The 24,093-nt window shown below is 52.7% G+C and overlaps 7 protein-coding genes across 7 annotated transcripts; 3 read left to right on the top strand and 4 right to left on the bottom strand.

Moving 5' to 3' along the window:
• Positions 1 to 2,197: 2,197 nt before the first annotated feature.
• ACO1O0_009206 (uncharacterized protein) lies at positions 2,198 to 3,076 on the bottom strand (the record flags this gene model as incomplete). Its single annotated transcript, XM_083198557.1, has 2 exons — positions 2,198 to 2,955; positions 3,073 to 3,076. The coding sequence occupies 2 exons, from the start codon at positions 3,074 to 3,076 to the stop codon at positions 2,198 to 2,200; spliced, it is 762 nt and encodes a 253-aa protein (XP_083046292.1).
• A 1,191-nt stretch (positions 3,077 to 4,267) lies between these two features.
• On the bottom strand, positions 4,268 to 7,183 carry ACO1O0_009207 (uncharacterized protein; the record flags this gene model as incomplete). The annotated part of the gene is made up of 4 exons (XM_083198558.1): positions 4,268 to 5,387; positions 5,461 to 6,591; positions 6,647 to 7,022; positions 7,093 to 7,183. The coding sequence occupies 4 exons, from the start codon at positions 7,181 to 7,183 to the stop codon at positions 4,268 to 4,270; spliced, it is 2,718 nt and encodes a 905-aa protein (XP_083046293.1).
• Positions 7,184 to 9,352: 2,169 nt separating this feature from the next.
• ACO1O0_009208 (uncharacterized protein) lies at positions 9,353 to 10,428 on the top strand (the record flags this gene model as incomplete). The annotated part of the gene is made up of 4 exons (XM_083198559.1): positions 9,353 to 9,414; positions 9,488 to 9,607; positions 9,659 to 10,024; positions 10,092 to 10,428. 4 exons carry the CDS (start codon positions 9,353 to 9,355, stop codon positions 10,426 to 10,428), a joined length of 885 nt encoding a protein of 294 aa, XP_083046294.1.
• A 143-nt stretch (positions 10,429 to 10,571) lies between these two features.
• On the bottom strand, positions 10,572 to 12,284 carry ACO1O0_009209 (uncharacterized protein; the record flags this gene model as incomplete). The annotated part of the gene is made up of 1 exon (XM_083198560.1): positions 10,572 to 12,284. One exon carries the CDS (start codon positions 12,282 to 12,284, stop codon positions 10,572 to 10,574), a length of 1,713 nt encoding a protein of 570 aa, XP_083046295.1.
• Positions 12,285 to 13,154: 870 nt separating this feature from the next.
• ACO1O0_009210 (2OG-Fe dioxygenase family protein) lies at positions 13,155 to 14,186 on the top strand (the record flags this gene model as incomplete). The annotated part of the gene is made up of 1 exon (XM_083198561.1): positions 13,155 to 14,186. The coding sequence occupies one exon, from the start codon at positions 13,155 to 13,157 to the stop codon at positions 14,184 to 14,186; it is 1,032 nt and encodes a 343-aa protein (XP_083046296.1).
• A 1,124-nt stretch (positions 14,187 to 15,310) lies between these two features.
• ACO1O0_009211 (cytochrome P450) lies at positions 15,311 to 16,977 on the top strand (the record flags this gene model as incomplete). Its single annotated transcript, XM_083198562.1, has 3 exons — positions 15,311 to 15,409; positions 15,459 to 16,574; positions 16,654 to 16,977. The coding sequence occupies 3 exons, from the start codon at positions 15,311 to 15,313 to the stop codon at positions 16,975 to 16,977; spliced, it is 1,539 nt and encodes a 512-aa protein (XP_083046297.1).
• Positions 16,978 to 18,260: 1,283 nt separating this feature from the next.
• Positions 18,261 to 19,819, bottom strand: ACO1O0_009212 (uncharacterized protein; the record flags this gene model as incomplete). Its single annotated transcript, XM_083198563.1, has 2 exons — positions 18,261 to 19,611; positions 19,668 to 19,819. 2 exons carry the CDS (start codon positions 19,817 to 19,819, stop codon positions 18,261 to 18,263), a joined length of 1,503 nt encoding a protein of 500 aa, XP_083046298.1.
• Between the last annotated feature and the right edge of the window lie 4,274 nt (positions 19,820 to 24,093).

The raw sequence follows: 24,093 nt of genomic DNA on the forward strand, positions 1-24,093 counted from the left end.
GGTACACAAGCTGAGTGTCGGGCTGTCTCTACTAAAACATATTACTAGGGCGGAGCCGTTTAAATCGAGGTGGCTGATGAATCATCGCTTCCTATCCTCTTTGTGGAGACGCCTGCAGCCTTTGGTCGTATTGCTACTACATCAGCTGCGCTGGCATAAGTGAATGACACTATAGACAATTGCAATCATCTCCGTTGTAGTGCTTATTTCTGAGGCGGCCTCGGCCCTTTAGATTGACACGCAGCGATTGCCATGCCGGAAGAAGTGGCTGATGTTGTCTGGTCCCCCGTCCAGCTACGGGACTGGCGCGTCGCTCGTTGTTCACTAGTGAGACTCTAACAGAATAGAGATAATGTCATTCATATGTTTCATGATATCTTACTTGGGTCGGGACCTGCCGGCCATCTTCCCCATGTTCTTCTGTGGCGATCCTCAAGGTATCATGGAAATGTGAGAGAAGATACCCCGCGATTAGCATCGGATTCTTAGGCCAGTGGATACTACGTAGTACGTCTTGTGTAGGATTAATGACGTATCATATCTCACATATCAAGCCTGCTTTCGTAGTTGAGACATCATCCTACATAATTGTATGGTTGGCTGCTGTGGCCGACTTGATCTGTGCCTGTACAGTATGAGAAGATTCGTCCGAGTAACGTTCAACTGTCCAAGTTTATATTAAAGAAATTTTGTTATAAATCAATGACTTTCGTACCTAAAACCATGCAGACGGCTATCCCTCGGACAAAGACCTAAAGCTCACACGTCCCTAGACCCCGCAGAAGATCGTACCGACATGAAAGCAATGATTGTTCTTGTAACTAGTGCCATCGATGGTATTGGGCGTGAAACTATTGAGGCCCTCTTTCAGTCATCAAACCCATACCAGGGTCAGCTAAAATCCCAAAGTTTCAGCGCGACCAATCCTGCCGAATTTCTCCAAGTTGACGTCAACAGCGATGAGTATATTGACAAAGCCTTTCAGCAGGTGAAGAACAGCATGGATCGCCTCGAAGTCGTGATAAGCAAACCCAGGCCGCATCAAATCTCTAGTCCACAGTATGGAATCAACCCTGTTAGGTGCTAGCTTCAATGGTGAATTCTTGCAGGGTAAGATGTCTCTGCGAGAGTGCTTCAACCGAGTCGATGACTTGAACTTCTCGGGCGCCAACGTTCTGACCCGGACTTTCATGCCCCTGCTGCTCAAGTCCGCAGACCCCCGCCTGCTCTTCGTTCGCCGGAAACGTTATTGATAACAAAGGGTTACTCCAGTGGTAGGAGATGATTTTCAATATTCGTATCGGCAGTGCATTAAATATATCTTTTAAGTACGCTAAGAAATTATTTAAATATTTATAACAGTACCATCGAGTCCACAAGAGACTCTGAGAAATGAGAGCCTCTATCTTGGAATGTCTTCCAACCCTCATCATGGAATCTGCAAGTTCAACACAAACCCTTGGGTGCCTCGGCAAGGACCGTATACTTGCTCCTCGCGCGAATCTTCTCCCCATAGCGGAAGAAAACAAACGGAATAATGGCCAAGACAACTGCAATGCCGCCAATCAATGACCCACCGCCCTCAACGCCCATTGCTTCAAACATGGAATCAGTAAACAGGGGAGCCGCAAGGCTTCCTAGTGATCTAGCAATCGTGTTGACGGCAACAATCGAGGACGCATATTGGACGTATGTCTCGACTAGATAATTGATCACTGCGACAAAGACAAGCATGAGCGAGATTGATAGGAAGAGTCCCGCTAGGGTTGGACAAATCCAATGGATAGACCTGTAAGAAATATTAGCACAGTCCCTCAACATAATACGAGTAGTCCGGAGTGACCCACGCAAACGGGCCTGTCCAAGTGAACCAGAACATTGTCACAGCAAAACCAACACCTCCCGCCATCGCCATGACAAGGTGTTGCTCCGGCTCCAAACTCCTAGCCTTCTCCAGAATGCGCTGTCGGCGCTGCGTATCGGCCGCGACTATAACAGCTCCCAAGCAAGGTCCAACCACTGCCCCCAGCAGGGGTAGCTGAGCCTCAGCCTGGCTCCATCCCCGGATCTGTTGAAAGACAATTGGGTAAATATTGAAGAGCATAAACTGCAGCATGAAAATGACTGCCATGTACACGGAGCACAGGAACGAGATGGGGTCGAAGAGGAGGACCCAAGGCCGCAGCAGAGCGGTTTTCTATGTCTCTACGAGACTCTTCCCATTGGCCTCTGCTTCGGTCTGAACATTTTCAAACCCAGAGAATCTGGCCTGCCTATGTCTTCGCGCCTTCTGAGCTAGGATCGTAGGTACATGTGTCTCGGGGATGGTGATTGCTGCAAGCGCACCAGCGGCACCAAGGCACAGGACAAAGTGGAACACCCACCGCCAGCCCTTGTCTTGATCGATATAGGCTGCTGCAACGGGTCCCAGTGATGGACCGGCCCAGATAGCCACAGCAAGCAGGGCGATTGCATTGTCCCGCTCGGGCGGGTTCCATAGGTCGGCCAATATGCCAGGCGTGGCAGTGAGCGGCCCAGAAACAAATGTTCCCGTCAGGAAACGACCGATGGCCAAAGAGGTAAAATTGGGAGCAAAGGCGCACAAGAAATTGAAAATGACGAAGGCAGCATAGTTGACGTAGAAGAGCCATCGTCTCCCGTAAAACTCGCAATATGGGGCAAAGACGAACGGGCCGGCGCAGTAGCCGAGGAGAAAGAGTGTCGTGGAGAGATTGGCAACCACCTCCGACAGTTGGAACTCAGTGGTGATGGATTGTATGCAGCCCGAAGCAGCCGAAGACGCGATGGAACCGGTGAGAGCTGCGAAAATGGCGGCGAGAGATATGTGCCATCGGCGTGCGCGGGACCAGTTCTGGGGATTTTCGGGGTCGTTGGGACGGAAGTCAACGTAACCCTTGGTGTTGAGGAACGGAACAGAGGGCTTCCTTGCTCTGTCTGTGGAGTCCAGGTCGCGCCTATGCCATGGTCGGGATGCAAAGGGGCATAGCAGCTGGACCCCCGAAGGTACGCCTGGCAACTCGGCGAAGAGGCAATTTGCGGAGACTGAGGGACTCATTTCGATCAACAATAGAAGCTGAAACGTTCACTGTCTTTGCTGTCTATAGGGAGGCATCATCTTGGCAGAATCATGCCCGTATATAAAGGCAAACAGGAAACTTGCAGCCCGTTTTTTCTCCAGTTGATGCCGTGCTCGATCCCGGTGTTTGTGAAACTCTATGAAGCAATAGTAATACATTTACCATCATAGGGATGATCATGAAGAGCAGGTCTTAGCTGCCGGGCCGAGTGGTTCAACCGTTAGGCCTACTGGATCCACAACTTATGACGGGTTCTTCCGTCCAAATGTGACGGTAGATCTAACTTGTAACAGGAACAGATGTAGCCATCGTGGGCACTGTTTATCATACTAATGGGGGCGCTAAACGCCATATTTCGCCATAGCTTCTTAGATCGATAGGAACCTTTATTGAGTTACTTTTAATGTACATGTCTACTAACGTTTATATTGACCCAAGTGTCTCTGTGATAATCCGTAGCGATGGCCCTGCATGTTTATTAGTTAGAGACGATCACAGCTCCCGTGAAAAGGATTCTCCCGTTTCCCCATATTTCCATGATTGAGATGAACAACCAGTGATCGAGTCCGACACGTACGTGTAACTCTGCTAAACACCAACAAATGTGGGCCGATGTGACCCGAATCGATGGGATATCATAAAATTTCTTTTGACAACAAGCGCGTGATATGTAGGATCTTCAACCGGTATGATCCAGTCTGCCGATCCCGAAGATTAAAAAAAGCATCAAACAGTTGCAAAATAGGTAGTGCCTAGCGCCGGTGCCACGGCGTTCACTTGGCCACACATCAGTGTTCCAACTTCCATATCCATAATTGTACTCAAATATGATCTCATCAGCGTTTTAGTCAGAGCACATGTCTACTTGGTCAACGAATTTGGCGAAACCGTCTGATCAAGAAACTTCTTTAACAACCTGGAAATCAGGGAGTGGAGCCAACGGGCGCATTCGGCAAGTCTATGACAGTCCCAAAGAGTAAGTTCTCGCAAGCGCTAGGATGTAAGCTGGTGGGCTGTTCATGTTGGCAATGAGAGGTATAATGAACATAGGTATGGCAAACCGACCTTCACTATTGATTTAGATGGAAAATCAACACACTTTCAATCCCATATCATGCCGGTGCGCGCAACGACTGCAAATAGTCTTGCTATGTTCCCCCTGAAGGCGCTCAGCACCATGACTCCTTCTTTACCAAGACGCCATCCCTGTCTAGAGAAACCGGCCCCACGGCTGGGTCCCAAGTATCCGTCCTCCATATCCACGCTTCCCATCCACCTTCGGAGAGCATGATCTCCAGCACTGCCTCATCCATCCAGAAGCTCGCAGTCCGCGTCTCAGTTACCCACGTAAAAGCGGATACTGCATGCACCAGTGGCTTACTCCTAGCGGCCTGGGCAGTGGAAGACATGTCACCTGCTCTACCGTCGAGCAGGCGCCGCAGACGATCGCCGCCAGCCTTGAGCGACTTGGCTTTCAGCACCAGCAGAAAGAAGGGATTATGCCACGGCCCGTTCGCACTATTGAGCGATGGAAATTGAATGGCAAACTTCCGGATGGCTGTCCGCTCAGGAAGTCGTGGCACATACCCCTTGTCCGAATCAAAGACGATGGGCACCCCCAGCACAGGCTCCCAGAGCGCCAGGAGTGTACGGAACTCGGCGGCGAACGGCGCGACGCATACGTCGGCGGGCGGCCAGGTCTTCACTGCCAATTTCTGGTCGGTAACAATTGCAATCGGCGGGCCGGCGCGTGTGCGGGCCAATATACCGCTACAAAGTGTCGTGAGCGTTCCGGCGAGCCAGTGCGGAGGATAGCCGAGTGTGAGGATGTGAGCGACAAGGTGGAAGAATGCCGACATGTTGAGGGGCGCGATAACAAGGTTCAAGCCGTGCCGCTCGCGGGGAAATGGCAGGCATAGCTTGAAGAAGTGAGCATGGAGCCAGTACTCGAGGTCAGCGCGCGGCATGCGAGCACTCGTAGTCAACGGCGCAGCAAGCGGTGCGCTTCGTTCCCACTCAAAGCCAAGCGCCATGACGCCTCCGCCGCCACCAAAGAGCTTGCCTGAGAGGTTCTGCTCTATCTGTACAGACTGCGGTTTGAGAGCTGTCCGGAAATGCGACTTGATCTGATGGCGATCGGCGAGGAGGAGATACTCGGCGAGGAACTGGTCGTGCGAGAGCCAGATACCGGGGTTTCGCAGCACGTAGGACCTTATGCGGGAGACACCCTGCTCCCTGAGAAGCGGCACGCCGTAGAGGAAGGTCGTGAGGGCTCCGCCGACGTAGTCACTAACCAAATTGGCATTCATAAGCTTCTGTCACATGAAATGAGAGATAAGAGATGCAAGCTCGGGATACCTACGGGATATTGCTCAGGTCGATACTGTCGTAGCGATCAGGGAACTTCTGTGGATCCAGCTTCTTGATAGGTTTCTGGTCCTTACGGAGAATACCATATCGTAGCCGCTCGAGCGTACTGGTCATCTCGTCTAGTATAACTTCGACGACGAGCTGCGACTTACTCATCTGATTAAGCATCCCGCCGACCAAGCTAAAGAACCCACAGAAGTGATTGATCACGCCAGGACTGCACCCGGCAATTTCCGGGGGTATGGCACCAAACAGAGTCGAGACGACTTCGTGCGGAGTAAACTCCACGCTGGGATCGTGGCCATCTTCCCTCTTAGTTTCGAAATCTAGGTCGACGAGCGTGACATTCGGCTGCCAGACGGTGTCGAGATAATCTTCTACTGCTTTCCGGTCCTTTGAGGTTCGTGATTTGGTATATGCTTCGAACTTTTTCAAGAATTGGGGCTCGTGATTCTTGAGCAAGTGCACTGGTGGCAACACCGCGTATATTTCACGGTAGACCATTACATCATGACTTCGCTGGTCGCACCCGGGAGGCGCCCTAGGGGCTTCCATGTCATCAAACCTTCCTCGCTGTGAAAGTTCGCGGGCCATATGCTGGTCCCGTGCGGCACACCGCAATGCTCGAGCCGCATACCATGGCTGCGGAGGCTGTTGCCACTGCAACAGGACGTACATGATGCGTTCTCGGGTAGGTTCCGGGATGTAGAAAATACCCATTGGGTTCTGCGAAGTCTTCTTCAGGTCAGTGATCACGGCTGAGATACACACCTGCAGCCTGTTAAACACCCACTTGGGCATAATCTGAGCCCCAAAAAGATAGGACAGCGTCACTGTCGTTTCGGTCTTGCGTGCTTCAGATTCTGCTTGTGCGTCGAATAGTAGTCGGAAAATGAGAAGATCGCGAGCAAAGACAGCTGGCTTCAGATCAACGATTGTGAAGTGGAAGGCCTTGCGAGAGCGAGAGATGCCCAGATAGAAGATAGTTGCGAGGAGGTTCCTGGCGTCGCCAATGCCACAGCAGAGGCAAGCAATCTCTTTTGACGTGGTTGATAACAGGGCGTTTGGCAGCAGCGTGTCAGCGTCATCGTGTCCCACCGAGTAGTATTCAGCTATATCTTGGCTGTACAACAAGATGAGTGACTGAAGCGGCAGGCATGAAGGGGGAGGTTTCTCACAGTGAAGGCCTATAACGCGCAACGCTGCCGATTAGTTTGCCACGAATCTCCGCCTGGTCCTGCTGTGGATTGGGGGGGAGTAGCATCCGGGATAGCGACGACCGAAGGATATTGCGACTCTCTTCAGAAACTACGCTCGACAGGACAGCATGGGCTTCTTTGGGCTTGTTAGAGAAGACCAGAGATTTGACCAAGCGAATGCGAGTCTTGTCCGCCAGTGGTTCCTGGCTATCCTCGCCAAGGAGGTTTAAGGACTTGCGGCAGGCCTCAGCGCATTTGGCATACTTGGCGAGCTCGAAATACACAGCAGCCAGGTTTGACAGTGGTCGCGCGTCTTGTGGTGCCAGGCCAGAGGCCTCCAGGTAGGACGACTCGGCTACGATGGTATTCGGTTAGCAATGACTCGAATATGCAGAGCCGATGACCGCAGCCACAAAGCATGTTACCTTGGGCAAGATTTCCCTGCTTATACAGTGCATTCCCTCTTTGGCGAGCATCGTCTGCGGCCAGCAGGCCAGAGGGAGTCTCCGGTTGCATCACTGGCCGATATGTTTATCAGCGTGCCTGGGGGGGCTAGAAAGTCGGTGAGGCCTGTAGGAGCTGTTGGTGGGCTGGAGGAGATGATTGGGGGAGAGAGTTGTGTATAATGTGAAAGATTACTTTTTACCCTGCTGTCACAAACGCCAAAAGAAGTCGGTCCCAAAGGAGAGCCAGTACTCCGTACTGGCATACAAACCGTCACTGCACAAACATTTCCAATACCATTTTATAGCAAAATAGAGAGCTGGCAGCGTGGATCGCGTTAGCGGAGAGCCTAGGGTTTACTTAGGATGCTTAACTTGATGAAACAGGACAAGCTAGAAATCAAAGAATAAGCTTAGGCTTATAATCTAATCTAATAGGAGTCATGGTACATACGACCATACCCAGTGGAAAATACGGGATCCCGTCCGCTCTCCCAGAGTCAAGCCGCTGAGGGGCTGATTAGTAGTTGGGTCGGTGACGACCAGCGAATACCGGCTGTTGTATGTTTTTTGTCTTTTGTAACTATTTTTTAATATGGGGCAGATGGTTCGTCGCTATATAATACTTACTGATATGATACCAAGCACATACGACCATACCTAGTGGAAAATACGGGATCCCGTCCGCTCTCCCAGAGTCAAGCCGCTAAGGGGCTGATTAGTAGTTGGGTCGGTGACGACCAGCGAATACCGGCTGTTGTATGTTTTTTAGTCTTTTTTTGGCCTTTTTTTTTTTTAGATCATCTAACTGCGATTAAATTTTTGCCCAATTCCACTAGCATTGTGCTATCTATTTTAATATACAACTTGTTATGAGACTCTAGACACCCACTATACAAAGGCTACTCAAGGTCTACAGCCTAGTTGACAGATAAACCACACTGCAAATGAAGGCACCTCCAGCCTAATTGTTAATGTCTTGCAGGCGGCCACACTTGGCATCAGATGGCTAGGCTTGATACACCTTACCCTGACTGTTTGAGTCGAACGCCTATGCTTTGTATCTTAGGCCAAAGGTGGTTGGTGACATAATACAGCACTTGCCGAGGTAATGACGCCAAAGATACGCTCGATCTCCTCAGAGTCAAGGTCGTACTTGTTGGCATTGATGCCCACGGAGAGCAGTAGTTAATCAAGCCGGTCGAAGGGGTCGCGCAGCTCCGAGAAGACGGCCTTGATTCTGGGCGATTTTTCCCATGTCGTACTCCTATCAGTCAATGTCCGCTTCGGGGCCTCTTCCTTGATCTTCCCGATTACTGCTTGGCCTTGGCCCTCTTTGCGGTTGACCATGATGACTTTGCATCCGCCTTGAGCGAGGGTTGACTAACCTCGTAGCCGATGCTAAGGGCGCCGCCAGTGACAACTACAACCCGACCATGGAGGTTGTCGGGTTGTTTTTCTTCATCCAACAACTTTTTGAAGAACAGACCGAATGCTCAGGGGCGAATTTAAATGTTTAGTATGGTGAGGTTTGAAACATCCACTGCAGTAACAAATATAGTTAATTCCCTTCTCTAATGACAACGACCTGGCACGTCGCTACAACCACATTCATTACTACCTCTGCCGTGAGACCATCCGATTATTAAACTCATATAATTCTGACCATTAAACCTGCTTCCGGGACTCTACGGACGACGACTATCCCCTCATCGTCGTAAAACATCATCCATTTTCCAAACCAGTACCCAGTCGACACTTTGACGCGTCTGCTGCACTGCCAGCATTGCCGGTAGCTGCATGGCAAACGTAATGGAGCTTGAGTTAGTAATGGGTAAACTTGCGTAACCTGAAATTGAATATTGTTTCATTGTGGAGGGGATTCGAGACAACGGTGGCTATGATATTCTTGATACGTTGCTATGACGATTTCATGATTGATATTTTACCATGGCCCACGGCACGTCATCGATTCAAGGAGCTGTACCTGGCTTTTCAATTCACCACATTAAAGTCACCAGTAGTGTTGAACTCGTTATCGTTGAACTTTAAAAGTAAATAAATTTGTTCCCCAAACCCAGGCCTTTTTCTCTAATCTCAAGTTAAATCAACACCCCATTCAGTTTGTGATTTAGATTGGCCTGACTCTCCAATTACCTCGACGATCTAGTTTGAATCACTACGGACAATATCACCTATTCACACGATCTGCACAGCTGCCGATTGAAAGACGTTCAGCACCATGTCTAGCCACAAGGGGCAGTTCGAGCCAGTCAACAAGCCACAGTCTCAATCTCAACCTGGGTAAGTCGTTTTACCATCCACGATGGTCTCTATCATGCCATTAAGAGCAGACTTCTTCTGACGCCTGTATCAGACTAGAACAGGACTTGCAGCCAAAAAGCGAAACAACTAAGCTCGAGGGGAAGGCTCAATTCCAGGAATACCGCGCGGCTGGCAAACTCGAGGGCAGCAAAGCTCTCATCACGGGCGGAGAGTACGCAAACTAACCCATTCAGAACGACTAAAGTTGCTAATTCTTGCCCAGCTCCGGAATCGGCAGATCCGTAGCTGTTCTTTTCGCACGCGAGGGCGCCGATGTCACCATTGTCTATCTCCCTGAGGAAGAAAGCGATGCGCAAGAGACCAGGAAGCTGGTCCATGGAGAGGGCAGGGAGTGTCTTCTCGTCGCAGGCAACCTCATGGACAACAACACGTGCCAAGATGCTGTCAAGCAGCACATTGACAAGTACGGCAAGATCCACATCCTCGTCAATAATGCGTCGAAGCAGATCATGTGCAATAACTTTGTCGACATCGACCTGGACAACGTGGAAAGCACGTTCCGGAGCAATATCCTGCAGATGTTTGCCATGACTAAATATGCCCTGCAGCATATGGAGAAAGGTGGCTCGTAAGTCTTTTCACGACAATATTAGCCAGCACGCGATGTTCCCGATTCTGACAATCCATTTCCCCAGCATCATCAATACGACATCAACGGTCGCATTCAGAGGAACCCCAGGCATGATCGATTACTGCGCCAGCAAGGGCGCCATTGTATCCTTCACCAGGGGCCTGGCAAAGCAGCTTGTTTCCAAGGGCATTAGAGTGAATGCAGTCGCACCAGGACCGGTGCACACGCCGATCCAGCCGGCATCGAGGCCGGCAGAGCAAATGGAGGGCTTCGGGAAGAAGTCGCAGCTTGGACGGCCGGGGCAGCCCAGCGAAATTGCGCCCAGTTACGTCTTCCTGGCGTCCAAGGATGCCGAGCTTTACTATGGGCAAGTTCTACATGCATACCCACTGGGAGATTGAGGCGCGTCAATTGATGTCCGTGGTGGATTAGCCCCTCTCGCTCACAGGAGAGTACGGCGTATAGATTAACAAATCATTAATGGTCATATACCGAGTAACGTCGTTTCAGAAAATCAATCGGTGTCATTCAATGGATCATGTACCTATCTATAAGCCTCGAGAAGACCATTGTTGGCCTTGACCATGCCATTGGCCTTGGTCACCCCGTTCGTATAAGCCGCAGGACCAACAACCCCATTCTCCCGCAGTTTCCACTGCGCCATAACCGACTTTGTCGCATGGTAGTGCCTCTCCAGCCCCTTCAGGATGGCCCTGGCCACGGGCTCCACCTCATTGGGGTCCACACCCACCGAGATCCTCATATACGGATCCTCGTTCCGGATGAACGGGGTCGACGGCCAGATGCGCGTGACGGAGAAGCCCAGGCCACCGCCCTTGGTCATGGCCACGTTCTCCTCCTCGGCAGCCCGCAGGACCAGGCTCGTGAAGGCGTCCAGGCTGGGCCGCTTGTTCATCTGGTCGTCGCCAAAGAGGCGGATGGTGACGACGTTGCCGCCGTGGCTCCAGCCCATCTTGCGCCAGCCGGTCGGGTAGGTGAAGCGCGCAATCGTCGCGGCCTTCTTGTCCAGCGTGTGGTAGAGCTTCTCGGCGTTGGTCGTCAGCCAGTGCATACGCGACTGGTGGATGCTGAAGTCGATGGGCGGCAGCACGTTGGCCTGGCGCGAGTACAGCGTCGTGCCCGTGACCTGGCGGATCAGCCCGAGGGTGTCGTGGAACTCGGCCGGGTAGACGAGGAAGCCGCACATGACAATGTCCATGCCCATCTGGATGTACTTGTGGGCGCTCTCGTAGTAGAGGACCTTGGGGTGGCTAGGCTCGTTGAACCAATCGTACACGGCCATGCCACCCGAGACGAGCGTCCCGTCAATCAGGAGGAACCGGTCTGCCCAGCCGCTGCGGCCAGACACAAGCTGCGCAAAGCGCCGCAGATCCGTCGTCTCAAGGCCGATCGTATTGGCCATGGGGTCGAGGTACACAGCCTTGGCATTGTGCTTCTCGGCCGTGGCGATGATGTCCTCGGCGTCAAACGTATCCGAATTGACGACCTTGAGGTGGTTGACTTGGCGCAGAAGCTCGAAGCACTCAAAGTACAGGTAGGGAGAGATGACAATGGTGTCTCCCGCGGTGAGGGTGTTGCTCATGAGGAACTGGTGCAGCACCGTGAAAGCAGCCACACCACTAGACGTCAGGAGGAGCTTGAGCGGTAGCTTCTCGTGTCCGAGACCCAGGGCGCGGAGGAGACGCGCCTCCGTCTCGCGCACGTCGGGCGCGCCGTAGCGATCGTAGTTGAGCCCGTCCGACTGGTGGTAGGACGGGTCGAACCACCAGATGGTCTTGGCCTGATCATACGAGGGACTTGCGCGCTCGAAGAAGGATCCCAAGAGGGACTGAAGCTGTACCAGAGCACGGTAGCGCTCCTCCATCTGCCAGGGCGTCAAGACAAACGTGGACAGGGCCGACGAGGGCGCTTGGGTCTGGTTCTGGGTGATGGCGAGCTGCATCTCCAGCTCGGCTGTCAAGTTCTCGAGGCGCGTGTAAGTGTCGAGGAAAATGTTGATGCACCAGTCATCGGTGCGGGCGTTCAGCTGCTTCTCAATTTGGGAACGCTCATCGAATCGTTGCTTGATTATGGCTGTGGTCGCCTTGAGGCGGACGAGGAGGCTAGACCACATCTCGGCAATAGACAGCTTCGGAGAGTCATAGGATACGACCTCTTTGCGTCGCGCCAGCTGTCCATTGTGCCCGTTGGGGTTAGCGACTGCAATTGGGTAGGGAGGAGCCATTGAGACGACCATTGAGACAGAATGTTTGACAGAGAGGCGATGGGAGAAGTGAAACAGTAACTGGGACCTCTGCCGTGTGAACGATGGTCTGCCACCTATCTGAGAATAATTTATGAGACAAACAGCGTACATGTATGGACCGGAGTTCAAGTCTTCGTGGCGCAGGGTCCAGTCCTCCTGTCGGGCCATCCATGTCATACTGCATAGTACGTACATATAGTACATAGTACATGTACTTGTCGACTGGCAGGGTTCCCCAACTCCATGTCTTCCAAGACCTCATGCACGAGGTAATTGGCTGCCACTAATCTCTTCGTACGGCGTAGTGGTGTCCCCGTGCCAGATCTTGTGATGCCGTTGAAGAGATCATTGATGTGGGGGCGACCCGTTCGTCAGCATTTACCCAAACGACCTTCCAAGACAAGCGAGCCCGAGTGGTCGGCTTTGCATGCCGGAGTGTTCCAGAACTTACGGCGCAATGGCATGCCCCTACACGGTACATCTATGATTTATTGGCTAGTCTGTGTGTGAACTTACGAGACCTGCAGGGGGTGGAGTGCTCGACGGGGACTACTCGTATGTAAATGTTACTTGACTAGGACCGTGTTAGTCAACCAGGACCATGTTACCTACTCACCGATCGGCGAGGAGAGAGAGGAATCGAACCAACCAACTGGGGATAGAAGCACCACCCACAGCTGGGAGCCTGAGCCAAGCCCTGTGGACTGGACTGGCGAGCATCCGGCGCATGGTTGTCCATGCTCCCTTGTATAAGAAGACTGAGGCCATAACCATATCTCCACATTGCGTGTTAACCAAGTTCTTAATCTGAATCATCAACCCATCATCATCAGTGCATCACGACACCAGAAGATGCCTCATATGAACATGAACGGAGTCGATGGCGTCAACAGGATCAACGGCGTCAACGGCGCCAACGGCCACAAAGGTGCCATGAACGGCCACCACAGACAGCCTCAGCGAGTCCCTCACATTCTCAATGTCCTAGAGCGCCGGTATGACACGAAGTTCTACGAGGCCATTGCCAAAATCATGGCTCTGCGCGCGTCCTACTTGCGAGACAGGTACATCTTTGTGCAAGGCAAAGACATGATTCCCATCCTGTCGGGCCTTGGCGCACGAGAGGAGGATTTTGAGTCGGTGCAGCAGATTAGCGACCTCACGGGGCCGGATCCTACCCTCGACTACCGGTCCGTGACATATGGGCGGTACTGCATCGACCCCGAGACACGCAGCATACGCAGGCTCGCGTCACAACCCTACGTCCTGACGGTGCAGGAGGACTACAAGCGCCACGACTCTGGCGTGCCCCGGACCTTTGACGAGGCGCCGCCTGACATGCAGGGCAACACGGTGGTGCAGGCTCTGATGGTGTTCAAGGCGCTCGTGTTCCAGGGCGTGCCAGTGACACCGCGGGACAAGCTGGACTACTCGTCCCCCTTGTGGGTCTGCATCATGTTCAACGCTCGCACGCACACGGCGCGCAACCAGGGCATCTTTGGCGAGCCGGCGCTCGAGGGCGTCCACTCGGACGGGTCCGACCACACCATGACCGTCTTCCTGGGCAGCCACAACATGCGGCCGGACAGCGCCGTCACCTTCATGCACGACAACCAGGAGACGACGGGGGTGCAGACGTGGGAGACCAACCCGACCCTGATCAGGGGCCGGGTGCACCACCGGCACTTCCTGGACACGCTCATGTTTGTGGACCACGAGTACAAGCACAGCGTCACGTCGGTGCACCAGACGGACGAGTCGCAGCCGGCGACGAGGGACATGCTGGTCGTCTTCACGCGCCGGCCGAAGCTCGACGGCCATGTGTCGGGCTATGCGGATCCCATGGACCTCCACGGCACAGCGCCAATGCATTTCCCCATGTGGCTGCCTTGATGGCTCGACGGCGCCCGCACGTAAAACGGTCTGTCAGGATAAGAGAGCAGGAGCTGTAGTTAGTCACATGGCCGCATTGGCAAACAGAGTTGATTGGCGCATCGTGGACTTGGAAGCACTATTACGCCCGCCGTGAGACTACGTGTAATACTTGATGCACAAGACAGGTTCCGCTCAGCATCGTCACGTAGTTGCTCAAGAATTACCTGACTAGGTAGGTAGGTAGCTTACAGAGATAATACGTACCTCGAGGCGTTTTTGAGCTAGCAGCTAGTATTATGCAGCATGTACTGAACTGCCTTTATCGTCATGGAGCAACTCGCTCGTCGTTCTCAACTCGCATGTAGTTGGTAAATGCGGGTCGCGCGACAAAGTTCCTGGAGGCCGGAGGTTGGAGGATCTACCCGCATGTGGGGTGCGTGGAGGATCTGTCAGACTGTCCCATCCATGGAACAAGGTGCCAAGGAGGGCTCTATCAGCTGGGTCACGGATGGCTTGGATTGAGTTATCTGTGGGTGGGTGTGAGATGCAGGGTTTAGATCCTGCAGCAGAGCCACATATCTGCAGTGCGGATATGGATACTATAGTACATATCTCGTAGTGGGGGGAGGACTGTGAACTTGTGGACCAGACATCCTCACAACAGGACCAACCTGAAGGACGACGGCCACCAAAGAGCAAAACCATGTCCATTCACGTGAAAACGGAAACATGTGTCTTAGGGCCTTTGCAGTCTTGTGTTACTAGTTTCAAACTACAAGGGGAGCCTCAAACACACTGCAGTTACTAAGAGGGCGGTCAAACTCCGGCCCTGGGGGCAGACAGTCTGCTCCACGTAGGATTTCCAATACATGCGCAGTAATACTAGCAGCAGGAGACCTTGCAGTGAGTTCGTATCAGCGGGGTAGGTTGGATTCAATGTGGAGAGCTGTCAGACGACAGGACTCTGGACACGCTTCTGTGCATTGCATACGCACCAAACGATTTGATTAAAGGATGTTACAAAACACTTGAGCGCGACTGGGATGCCTTCTCCCTGTATGAGTACCTCTGTATGAAATCCTACGACGGGACTCATTCAGCCGTCTCTTTGTGGCAGCAGGAGAGTACTGCCAGACCTCAAAATGTCTGACTGGGCCAATTTCCGCCTCGTCGACTTGACGTCGACTTGGACTCAGCTCAAGATCCTTTCGCCCAGCATAGCCTTTAGCGCTGTTCTTCTTGTGAGTCCCTCACCTACTGACACCAGGGCAATATTGATCCAAGACACAGGCTGTGATCTACTTTGTAACACGCTCCGTCTACAATGTCTGGTTCCATCCCTTATCGGCATACCCTGGCCCTCGACACCGGGCGGCGAGTAAGATACCCTACTTGGCGGGCATGTGGTCAGGCCACCACCATCGCATTGTCAAGGCCCTCCACGACCAGTACGGCCCCGTGGTACGAATTTCGCCCAATAACCTCTCCTACATCTCGCCCCAGGCATGGAGGGACATCTACGCCCACAAGAAGACGCGTGAGCTGGAGATGATCAAGGACCCCGAGTTCTACGTCCGCAACCCCAACGCCCCGTCCATCGTCAACGGCAACTATGAGGACCACGCACGGTACCGACGTCTCTACTCCCCTGGCTTCTCTGCGAGGAGCCTGCGCGAGCAGGAACCCCTGATCCAGCGGTACGTGGATCTGTTCGTCAACGGCCTGACCCGGGCGTGCGAGCATGGCGAGAAGGCCGTCGACATGGTCCAGTGGTTCAACTGGGTCACCTTTGATATCATCGGAGACCTCGCCTTTGGCGAGTCATTTGGCTGTCTCGAGGATGGGAACAATGACTGGCTCCTCGCACTGAACCAGATCGAGGAGGCCACGATGCGAATCCGCGTCGTCCAGCACGCGCCCCTGGTGGGTTGGTACGCGCGCAAGATTGTCAATGCCTTTCTGTCCAACGACGCCATCAAGGGGGCCAACGAGCATCTCAAGCTCACCACGGAAAAGGTCAAGCGCCGCATGGACAACGACGCCTACCGTCCCGACTTTATGGAGCACATCCTGCGTCAGCCGCCCGGCAAGGGCTTCACATTTGGCGAGATGCTGAGCAACTCGGCCACGCTGATCCAGGCCGGCAGTGAGACGACAGCGACGCTGCTGTCGGGGGCGGCCTACCTCCTCTGCCTGCACCCACACGTATTGAAGAAGCTGGTGGACGAGTTGACCGAGGCGTTTGAGAGCGAGAGCGAGCTGACCATTGAGAATACGAGCCATCTCCCTTATCTTGCGGCAGTTCTCGAGGAGACCCTGCGCTGCTACTCGCCGGCTGTGCCAGGATTCCCACGCCAGGTCCCCAAAGAGGGAGCCATCATCGATGGCCAGTGGGTACCAGGTGGTGTAAGTGCAATGCCCCATGCCCAGCCACGGCATGCCCATACGCTCCTTGGCTGTGCCGATACTGACAGTTGATTGACAGATGTCCGTCACCGTCAACCACTACGCCGCGTACCACTCCACACTCAACTTCTCCCGGCCAGAGGAGTTCCTCCCGGAGCGCTTCCTCCACCCGGAGACCTTCCCCGACGACCGGCGCGACGTGCTGCAGCCGTTCAGCATGGGCCCACGCAACTGCATCGGCAAGAACCTGGCCTACGCCGAGGGGCGCCTGATCCTTGGCCGCTTCCTGATGAAGTTCGACATGCGCCTGGGCGAGGGGGCGCGGGGCTGGATGGACCAGAAGGGCTATGTCACCTGGATGCGGCCGCCGCTCGAGGTGTTTGTGAAGCTGCGAGAGGCATGACGAGCGAGGAGTCTGGCGATGGCCCAAGTGGGACACACACATCCCCAGGGAGACACACATCCCCAGGGAGACACACATCCCCAGGGGGGGGCGGGCCAGACTGTCCTGGCCAGCCATGGGGGGAGCGGACCGTCCGTGCTATCCGTCGCATCATTGCAAGGGCCCCTGAGGCCGTGGGACGCACAGTCAGCTCAAGTGACCTGTTGTGCAACTGTGTCCTCAGGAGTAGATATGCAGCTATGAGGCATGGAAGAAGGATGCAAGCCGTCAGCATACCTAATTGATCCATTATGCAGCGACCATGCATAGAAGAAATATAGACGCAGTCATCCCCATACCCTTGCCCAATTGATCCATTGTGTCAGCAGTTGCAAACCTTGAAACCTTCATGTATGCAGCGAAGGCGCATCGAAGGGCTATGGATGCAGTCAGCATTGGCATACCTAACCCAATTGATCCATTATTAGGTACGCAGCGATAGGGCATGGAAGGTCGATGGAGCCACCGACAAGAGATAGGCTATCGGTATTTACCCACATTCAAATTCCAACCCAGTGGGTTTTCCTTTCTTGTGAATGTACATGTAATCGTCGATGGGGGCCCATACATAATCGCACTCGTATCAAGCTGTCAAGCCCTGTTGCTTCGTCCCAGGACCTTCCCTCACACCACTTCGGACCCTGGTAGATATAACGGTACGGAGTATTGACATGCAGGCGATGTGGAGAATCTGCGGGTTTATACTTAGTGTGCTGGGTGGCATCTTCTCTCAGCGAGAGCTCTCTGCCAGCAGCCTTATTCGACTTAACGCCCGACGTTGAAGACTCGCGGTGCTGGATAATCGACATCCTTGAATCGTGCTACTGCCGCTCGCCCCGACTCCCGAGTCTACTAATACCATGTATGTAAGACTAAGACATGCAACAGGCGCCCGCACAGTCGGCTTTGCATGCATGTTTCCCCGCTCTTGGCTAGCTTATCCTTTTCTCTTGGCCGGCTTGATAATCCTGCTCTCTCTTGGCCTTCTTGATAGACCCTCTCTGCCTGTCGAATTAGTACGACCAAAATAATTGGCGCCGCATTAGCCCAATGTACCACCAGTATACGGATTCCTGACTCCGGGGTCCGGTTTCCGGAGCATCAGCACGCACGACCACAATCACAAGACACCAGATCGCATCGACGACAAGGGGACAGGACACTGGCCTTCCTAATTTGATTCTCCCCCCCCCCCCCCCAAGCGACCTCCTCTCGCCAGGGGGGTCTTCTCTCATTCCCTCACCTCACAGCTTAGCCCGGTGCCTCCTCGCGCTTCCCTCCTCCCACAGATCCACCCCCCTGAACTCGAAATACTCGCTCCACTCCGGATCGCCGAGCAGCTGCGGTACCAGCTCCTCCTCAAACGTCACCTGCAGCTCCATGCCCTCGTCGTCGCCACGGGGCCCCCTGCGCGGCGGGTAGACGATGCAGTGCCCGGGCGGCACCATGCCGAACAGGTGGCGGTATCCCACGGCGCGCCCAAAGCCGTAGTCGTGCTCGCACAGCGCGCAGCCCCGCCAGTCGGTGATGTACAGCGCCATGAGCGGGAAGGCCGCCACCTCGATGGACAGCTCCTGCTTGTTGCGCATGTGCGCCACCTTCTGCAGCCTCGCCGCCAGCATGTCCATCGTCACGCCCTCGGTCAGCTGCCGGGTGTAGCTTGCGAGCTGGGACAGGGGCGCGTCCTTGACGATCTCGCCCACCGTCAGCTGCGGGAGCGCCGCCGTGGCCGACGTGATGTCGAACTGCAGGTTGCCCTGCATCCGGGGCGGCATCGGGGGGTCGGTGAACTTCTTGGTGATGCTGACGCCCGTGCCGAAGATGGGCTTGTAGGACAGGCCGGGCTTGTAGACGGGCTCGCGGATCCGGGAGAAGACGCGCCAGATGAGGGCGCACACGGCGTTGTACGTCGAGATCCAGGTGCCGTCGCCGGGCGAGACAACGGCTTTCAGGCGCGCGGCCTTGCTCTTGGGCAGGTGGAAGAGCAGCGACTGCAGCGCCATGTTCTGCGGCCGGCCGTCATATGGCGCAGGAGGTGCGTGTAGCTGAGCTTTGGATGGTGCCTGTGGCGGCTCCGAGCTCGTGTCGTCGGCCTTCTCAAAACCCAGTGAGGTGAAGAGGCTGCGGTCGAGGCACCTCGGGTCAAAGGAAGGGAACTCGGTCCCATGGGCTATAGCATAACAGTTCTCTGCCAGCTGCTCCATGAATCCGGCAAAGCCCTGGACGCCGTTGGCATAATGATGGGTTTGCTGGTTGAATATGAAGCCTCCGGGGATCAAGTTCACCCTGTATGATGAGATTGCTGGGCTGTTGTCAGGGTGAGCCTCGGGCTTCATGCCGAACGTCATGGGCTGGTTGCTGATGGCGTTGATGTCGCCGAGAATATCGGAACCAAAGCCCGCTCTTCCGATCTCATCCAGAGATGGAAATGTGCTCCCGGGGAAGTCAAGATGGTTGACGACAAATTTGACAGTGTCGCCTTTCCTCCTGACGATGGAGTGGTGGCCATCTGCACCCTTCTCAATCGTGCCAACATACTGTCTCACCTGGCTGATAGCCCGTGCCACGCCTTGTTTAAGCACCGACACTGCTTCGCTAATAGAGCAGTTAGCCAAGCTTCCGAGCCAGTGGGGGATGATTTGGACACAGACGCCTTCTTTGAATCCTCTACCTTGAAGAAAAGGGCCGTGTTGGTATAGCTCATTGATGACAGGTAGTCGAACGTAGAGAGCCTTCTCTCCTCCACCTCGGGGTCATTCTCCCATCCCCATGGGTGAAGATCGAATTCCTCGACCCAGGACATGGCGCTACACGGAGGTAGAGAGTATGAAGTTGCTAGTTTGTGTGGCAGCGGGCATACCACACAATTGACTGATGTTATGTGAGGATATGAAAATCTTGCTGGTAAAAAGGGAACATGATCAGCGTTGCAGGAGCAGCAATGGTCTGAGCAGCATGTGGGGACTTGGGAGGTACTCTTATTCTAACCTGCTGTTTTGAGCGTCTTCAACCCTGTTTCAGGCATTGGCCCCGCGCTTAGATGAGGGGCTGGGGAGATGTGCTATGTAGAACTCCCTGTCATCCCGGCTTAGGTAAAATGATGACAAGGGGACCTTCGTAAGGGATGTGACCAACGCAATACATGAGGTAAAGCTGTCCTCCAATCCGGCCGAACACGAGTCTATAATACATTCTGATAAATCTCAACAAGCAGAAATTGTTAAAATATAGCATCGTAGGTCTAATCTGAGACCCTTGTAACGATGTGAGCCCAATGATCAATAAATAACCAATGCGAGATCATGAGTGAGATCCACGGTACGTAGGCACCTGGGCCACTTGCAACAGTGCATCCCTGCCACCAACCTTTGTCCATGTTCAAGTCAATCAAATAGCTGGAAGCCAAGGTCTACGGTTGATTATTTTATTACGAGATGCCCTGAATACGGGTTCTGGTTTTGCTCTCATCTAGTCTCCTATATTTCTCCTTAAGGGATCTCTGCGGAACCTGACCAAGGATCACTACCAAACAATATGTCAGATCCAAGATATTGAGCAATAAGAACCTACAGGAATAAACATTATACCTTTGTGTCTCATTATATGACTATCATAATTGCTGCCTTACTGGTGATTACCACCATAGTCGCTAATCGAAGAAAAGCCTTCGCAGCTAGCTAGATTTTGCCACTATAGTTTACTAATTCACCAGTGAATCTCCTGTTCTTCTTCAGCAAGTCTTCCTATAGTGTTCTCTATATGTTTGTGGGGATATCACTCTGGTTTATGTTCTCAACCTCACAGCAGGAGCCCAAAAAAAAGGACTTGATACTCTAAGGAACAAGTTTGAGCACAACGAAGAGATCGGGACAGAGATATCAATATCTGTGTTTCGCGCACATATAAATAACAAAGATCAATCGAAACCCATGGTGTATTTTGAGTATTAATATGCGTGACACATAATAACCTCCCAAATGCCTCTGTCTCCCCAATATTTCCCTAGGGCATGCATGCATAAATATACCATCTGCGCAACATGAATTCCCATCTTAAGGTATGCAGCCACGGGCAAGTTCTTGCAATGGTTTGATGATGTTCTCACGGTACACACTCTGAAACTTATTATCCCAGGAAATCTTGCTCCTAGCGCAAAGGACAAGACATTCCTCAATAGCTTGAATATAATCAGGAAGTAAACTCCCTTCATATTCACTCTGCTCTAGCCAGCGCGTGGCTACATGCATCCGGTCTTGGTAAGTTATCGTGTCTCCCTCCTTCGTTTCGGACGCCCAAGCTTCAATAGATTTATGATGCGTGATCTCTAGAAGGAGGATAGCTAGTTCGAGCATTGTTGTCTTGGCCGCTTGTGTGTTGAGATCGGACGAGTGTGTGTGATTTTGGAATATTAAAGCGTCGACGTCTTGTTCCACATACGGAGTATAGAGCGGTAAATATGTATCCTCAACTACCTTGGTCAGGAACTTGATTGATTTACTGTCCCAAGGTTTCTGGCACCACACCGTTGGTCGGAGCTGGAGAACAGAAGACACAATATTCAGGGCTAGAATTGTCCGTGTCACAGGTTGCATTCGAGCGTCTTCATCCTGTGCGGTGTCTGATAGGAAGTCAGTCAGAGATTTGGACGCGTTGTATGACGCTTGGGGCCTTTTCTCCTCCTGAGAAAGCTCTAATACATCTGATGTGAGTTGCAGAGTGAGGATTTGCCCTCGGTGTCGTGCTTTTTGAGCGTCGTCGCAGATACCTTTGACTTGGGTCTGAGCGGTCGCCTGAGACTCATTACAGGCCTCTGAGACTGTAACTCCAGGAATCCCTAGCGTGTATTTATTGCTAGGTCTAGCTTCGTGTTAGTTCCTACTACAACTTCCTCCCCAGAGTAGCTCACTTGGTATCAGGTTAAGCGCACAGACCTTGGTTGGAACTTGACAACAGTCTTTGTTGGTAGCGGCTGGACAGTACTTGCAGCCACTTCAATCTCGTGAAGTACAGCCTCTTCAATTGGAAAGCAGAGGCCGAAGGTCACGGGCAAAGATTTTGCGGCTCGTTTCGGATACGTTGAAATCCTATGGTCGAATCGCATCATGACATTGTGCAGTGGGTGTCGAGTACATTCCCAGCACTTGCAAGCCGCTCGGTACAGTAGCTCAGCACTCTCTCTAGCTTTTGAAAAGTTTAGAGCCATTGCGATTGAGGCGTTTTTAGGCTCCTTTGTCTCCCATTTTCGCGTTGATTTTACCCTCTTAATGAGCTTCCCAAGAGAATATCGTTCTGTGTTGAGGTCATTGACTAGTGCCTGTAGGCTGGCCCTATCCATTGTAAACTTGACACGTCCCTTTAAGTCCAGTTTCAGATTCATAGATCTGCTGGCAGTGATGATGGCAACTAGGTCATCTTTTGCTGCCTAGAGAAAGATTCTTAGTAGTAAAATTGAAGATACACTAATGTCATATAGGAGTATAGAAACTTGCGTTCTCTGGCCGCATGGTGTGCCTGAGTTTAGAGGCAACCTCCTTAGATATTTTTGGTAGTATTCCAGAATTTCGAGGAAGTCGGTGTACCTGCACAAGACCCAGCCGAAACTCCAGTCGCTCGGCCGCAGCATACTCAACACATTTAATCGCTTGGCTAAGGGGACTTGGAATTCGAACGAAGATGGCGACCTTCTATCTGAGCGTCGAGTATAAGCTGAGGATGAGCGATTCAGATTATGGGCTAGCAGCCTTGGCTTAAATGCTGTTGGGCACGCATCTCTCGACTATAGGGTTCGAGACGCCCCAGTCGTTGGGGACTCCCTGGCGGATCTAATGAACGAGCTGAAGGAGCATCTGGAGAATTGTAGTAGTACACGGTGATAATCAGATCACAACTTATCTAACTCGACAAGTGTCTTCGATTGCCTTTGGTGACCGATTGCCATTAGAGCTAGACATCGAGGCTCGTTGGGCGAACCAAACAGGTCCTAGCGACACTTCCTCCATGTCTTCCGACGAAGGCTCGCTTTCCTCACTGAGCAGCGCAGGATCCTTTCAAGAAGCCAAATTCATACTGGAGAGTGTTTCCACAAGACTAGACTCGCTATACAGACTGGCAGTAAGGATCCGGAACCCCCGGAGTCGTCTCCAGCGACCGATTCAACAGCTGTATAAACATATCCCGGAAATCCAGCGGGAAGAGTACAGGAGAAAACAGGAACAGATTGAGATCTCGCGCATCTCTTATATACAGCAAAATTAGCTCTTGGTCATGAACCACAGGATAATGCGGAAATTCCCCTACGAGTGGTTGCAAAAGAGTGCAATACATCAGAAATACAGCCACGGGCGCCAAAAAGTGCTACTAGGAACGCAGTTCCGTCACTTTCCATGGCGACCTAGGCAACCGAAATGATAGACTTCGACATCCAAAGGCCAGAAGACTTTATGTCTGAGATCTCTACTCACAGTCGAGTATCTACGACGGTTAGCCCTGAAGGAGAAAGAGTCGTTTGGCCAGACCCTCCAAGTCACCTCCCTGAAGGTAAATATTTCCCATGCGGTTACTGTGGGATTTTATACCCCGCGAGTTATCTTATTAAAGAAAAATGGAGGTAAGCTTCTCATCCATAATGCAACAGAGCTGGACTCTAGGTTAACCCCCGAACGGAATGCATCAAATCCACGATCTTCAGCCATATCACTGTACATATGAAGACTGCTCAGATCCCACTCGACTTTATGGCCGGAAACCCCCGACGTTGCTACCATGCAGGAACATGTTAGATACCATCTGGAGAAACTGGCACTGTATTCTCTTCCAGACATAGCCGACCGGGAGTTCGACGCCCTAGTGTCTGGTCAGTCATCTGACAGCCATCAAGTCGTAAAGGACCGAGGACGCCAACACTCAGTTGCTAGTGACTTTACAGCGGAGGAACTGCATCCTTTTCCAGACATCAACTCAGACAATTACAACATTATCCGCGATCTCAGCCAGCCCATACCATCAGTTACGGGCATCTATGGATTCCAAAAGAGATTGGAGGAAGTACTACGAAAAACCGCGCTGAGTGACAACGAT

The sequence above is a fragment of the Amphichorda felina genome (assembly GCF_050947745.1).
Source record: "Amphichorda felina strain 45539 chromosome Unknown scaffold_9, whole genome shotgun sequence".
In the NCBI taxonomy this organism is placed as follows: domain Eukaryota; kingdom Fungi; phylum Ascomycota; class Sordariomycetes; order Hypocreales; family Bionectriaceae; genus Amphichorda; species Amphichorda felina.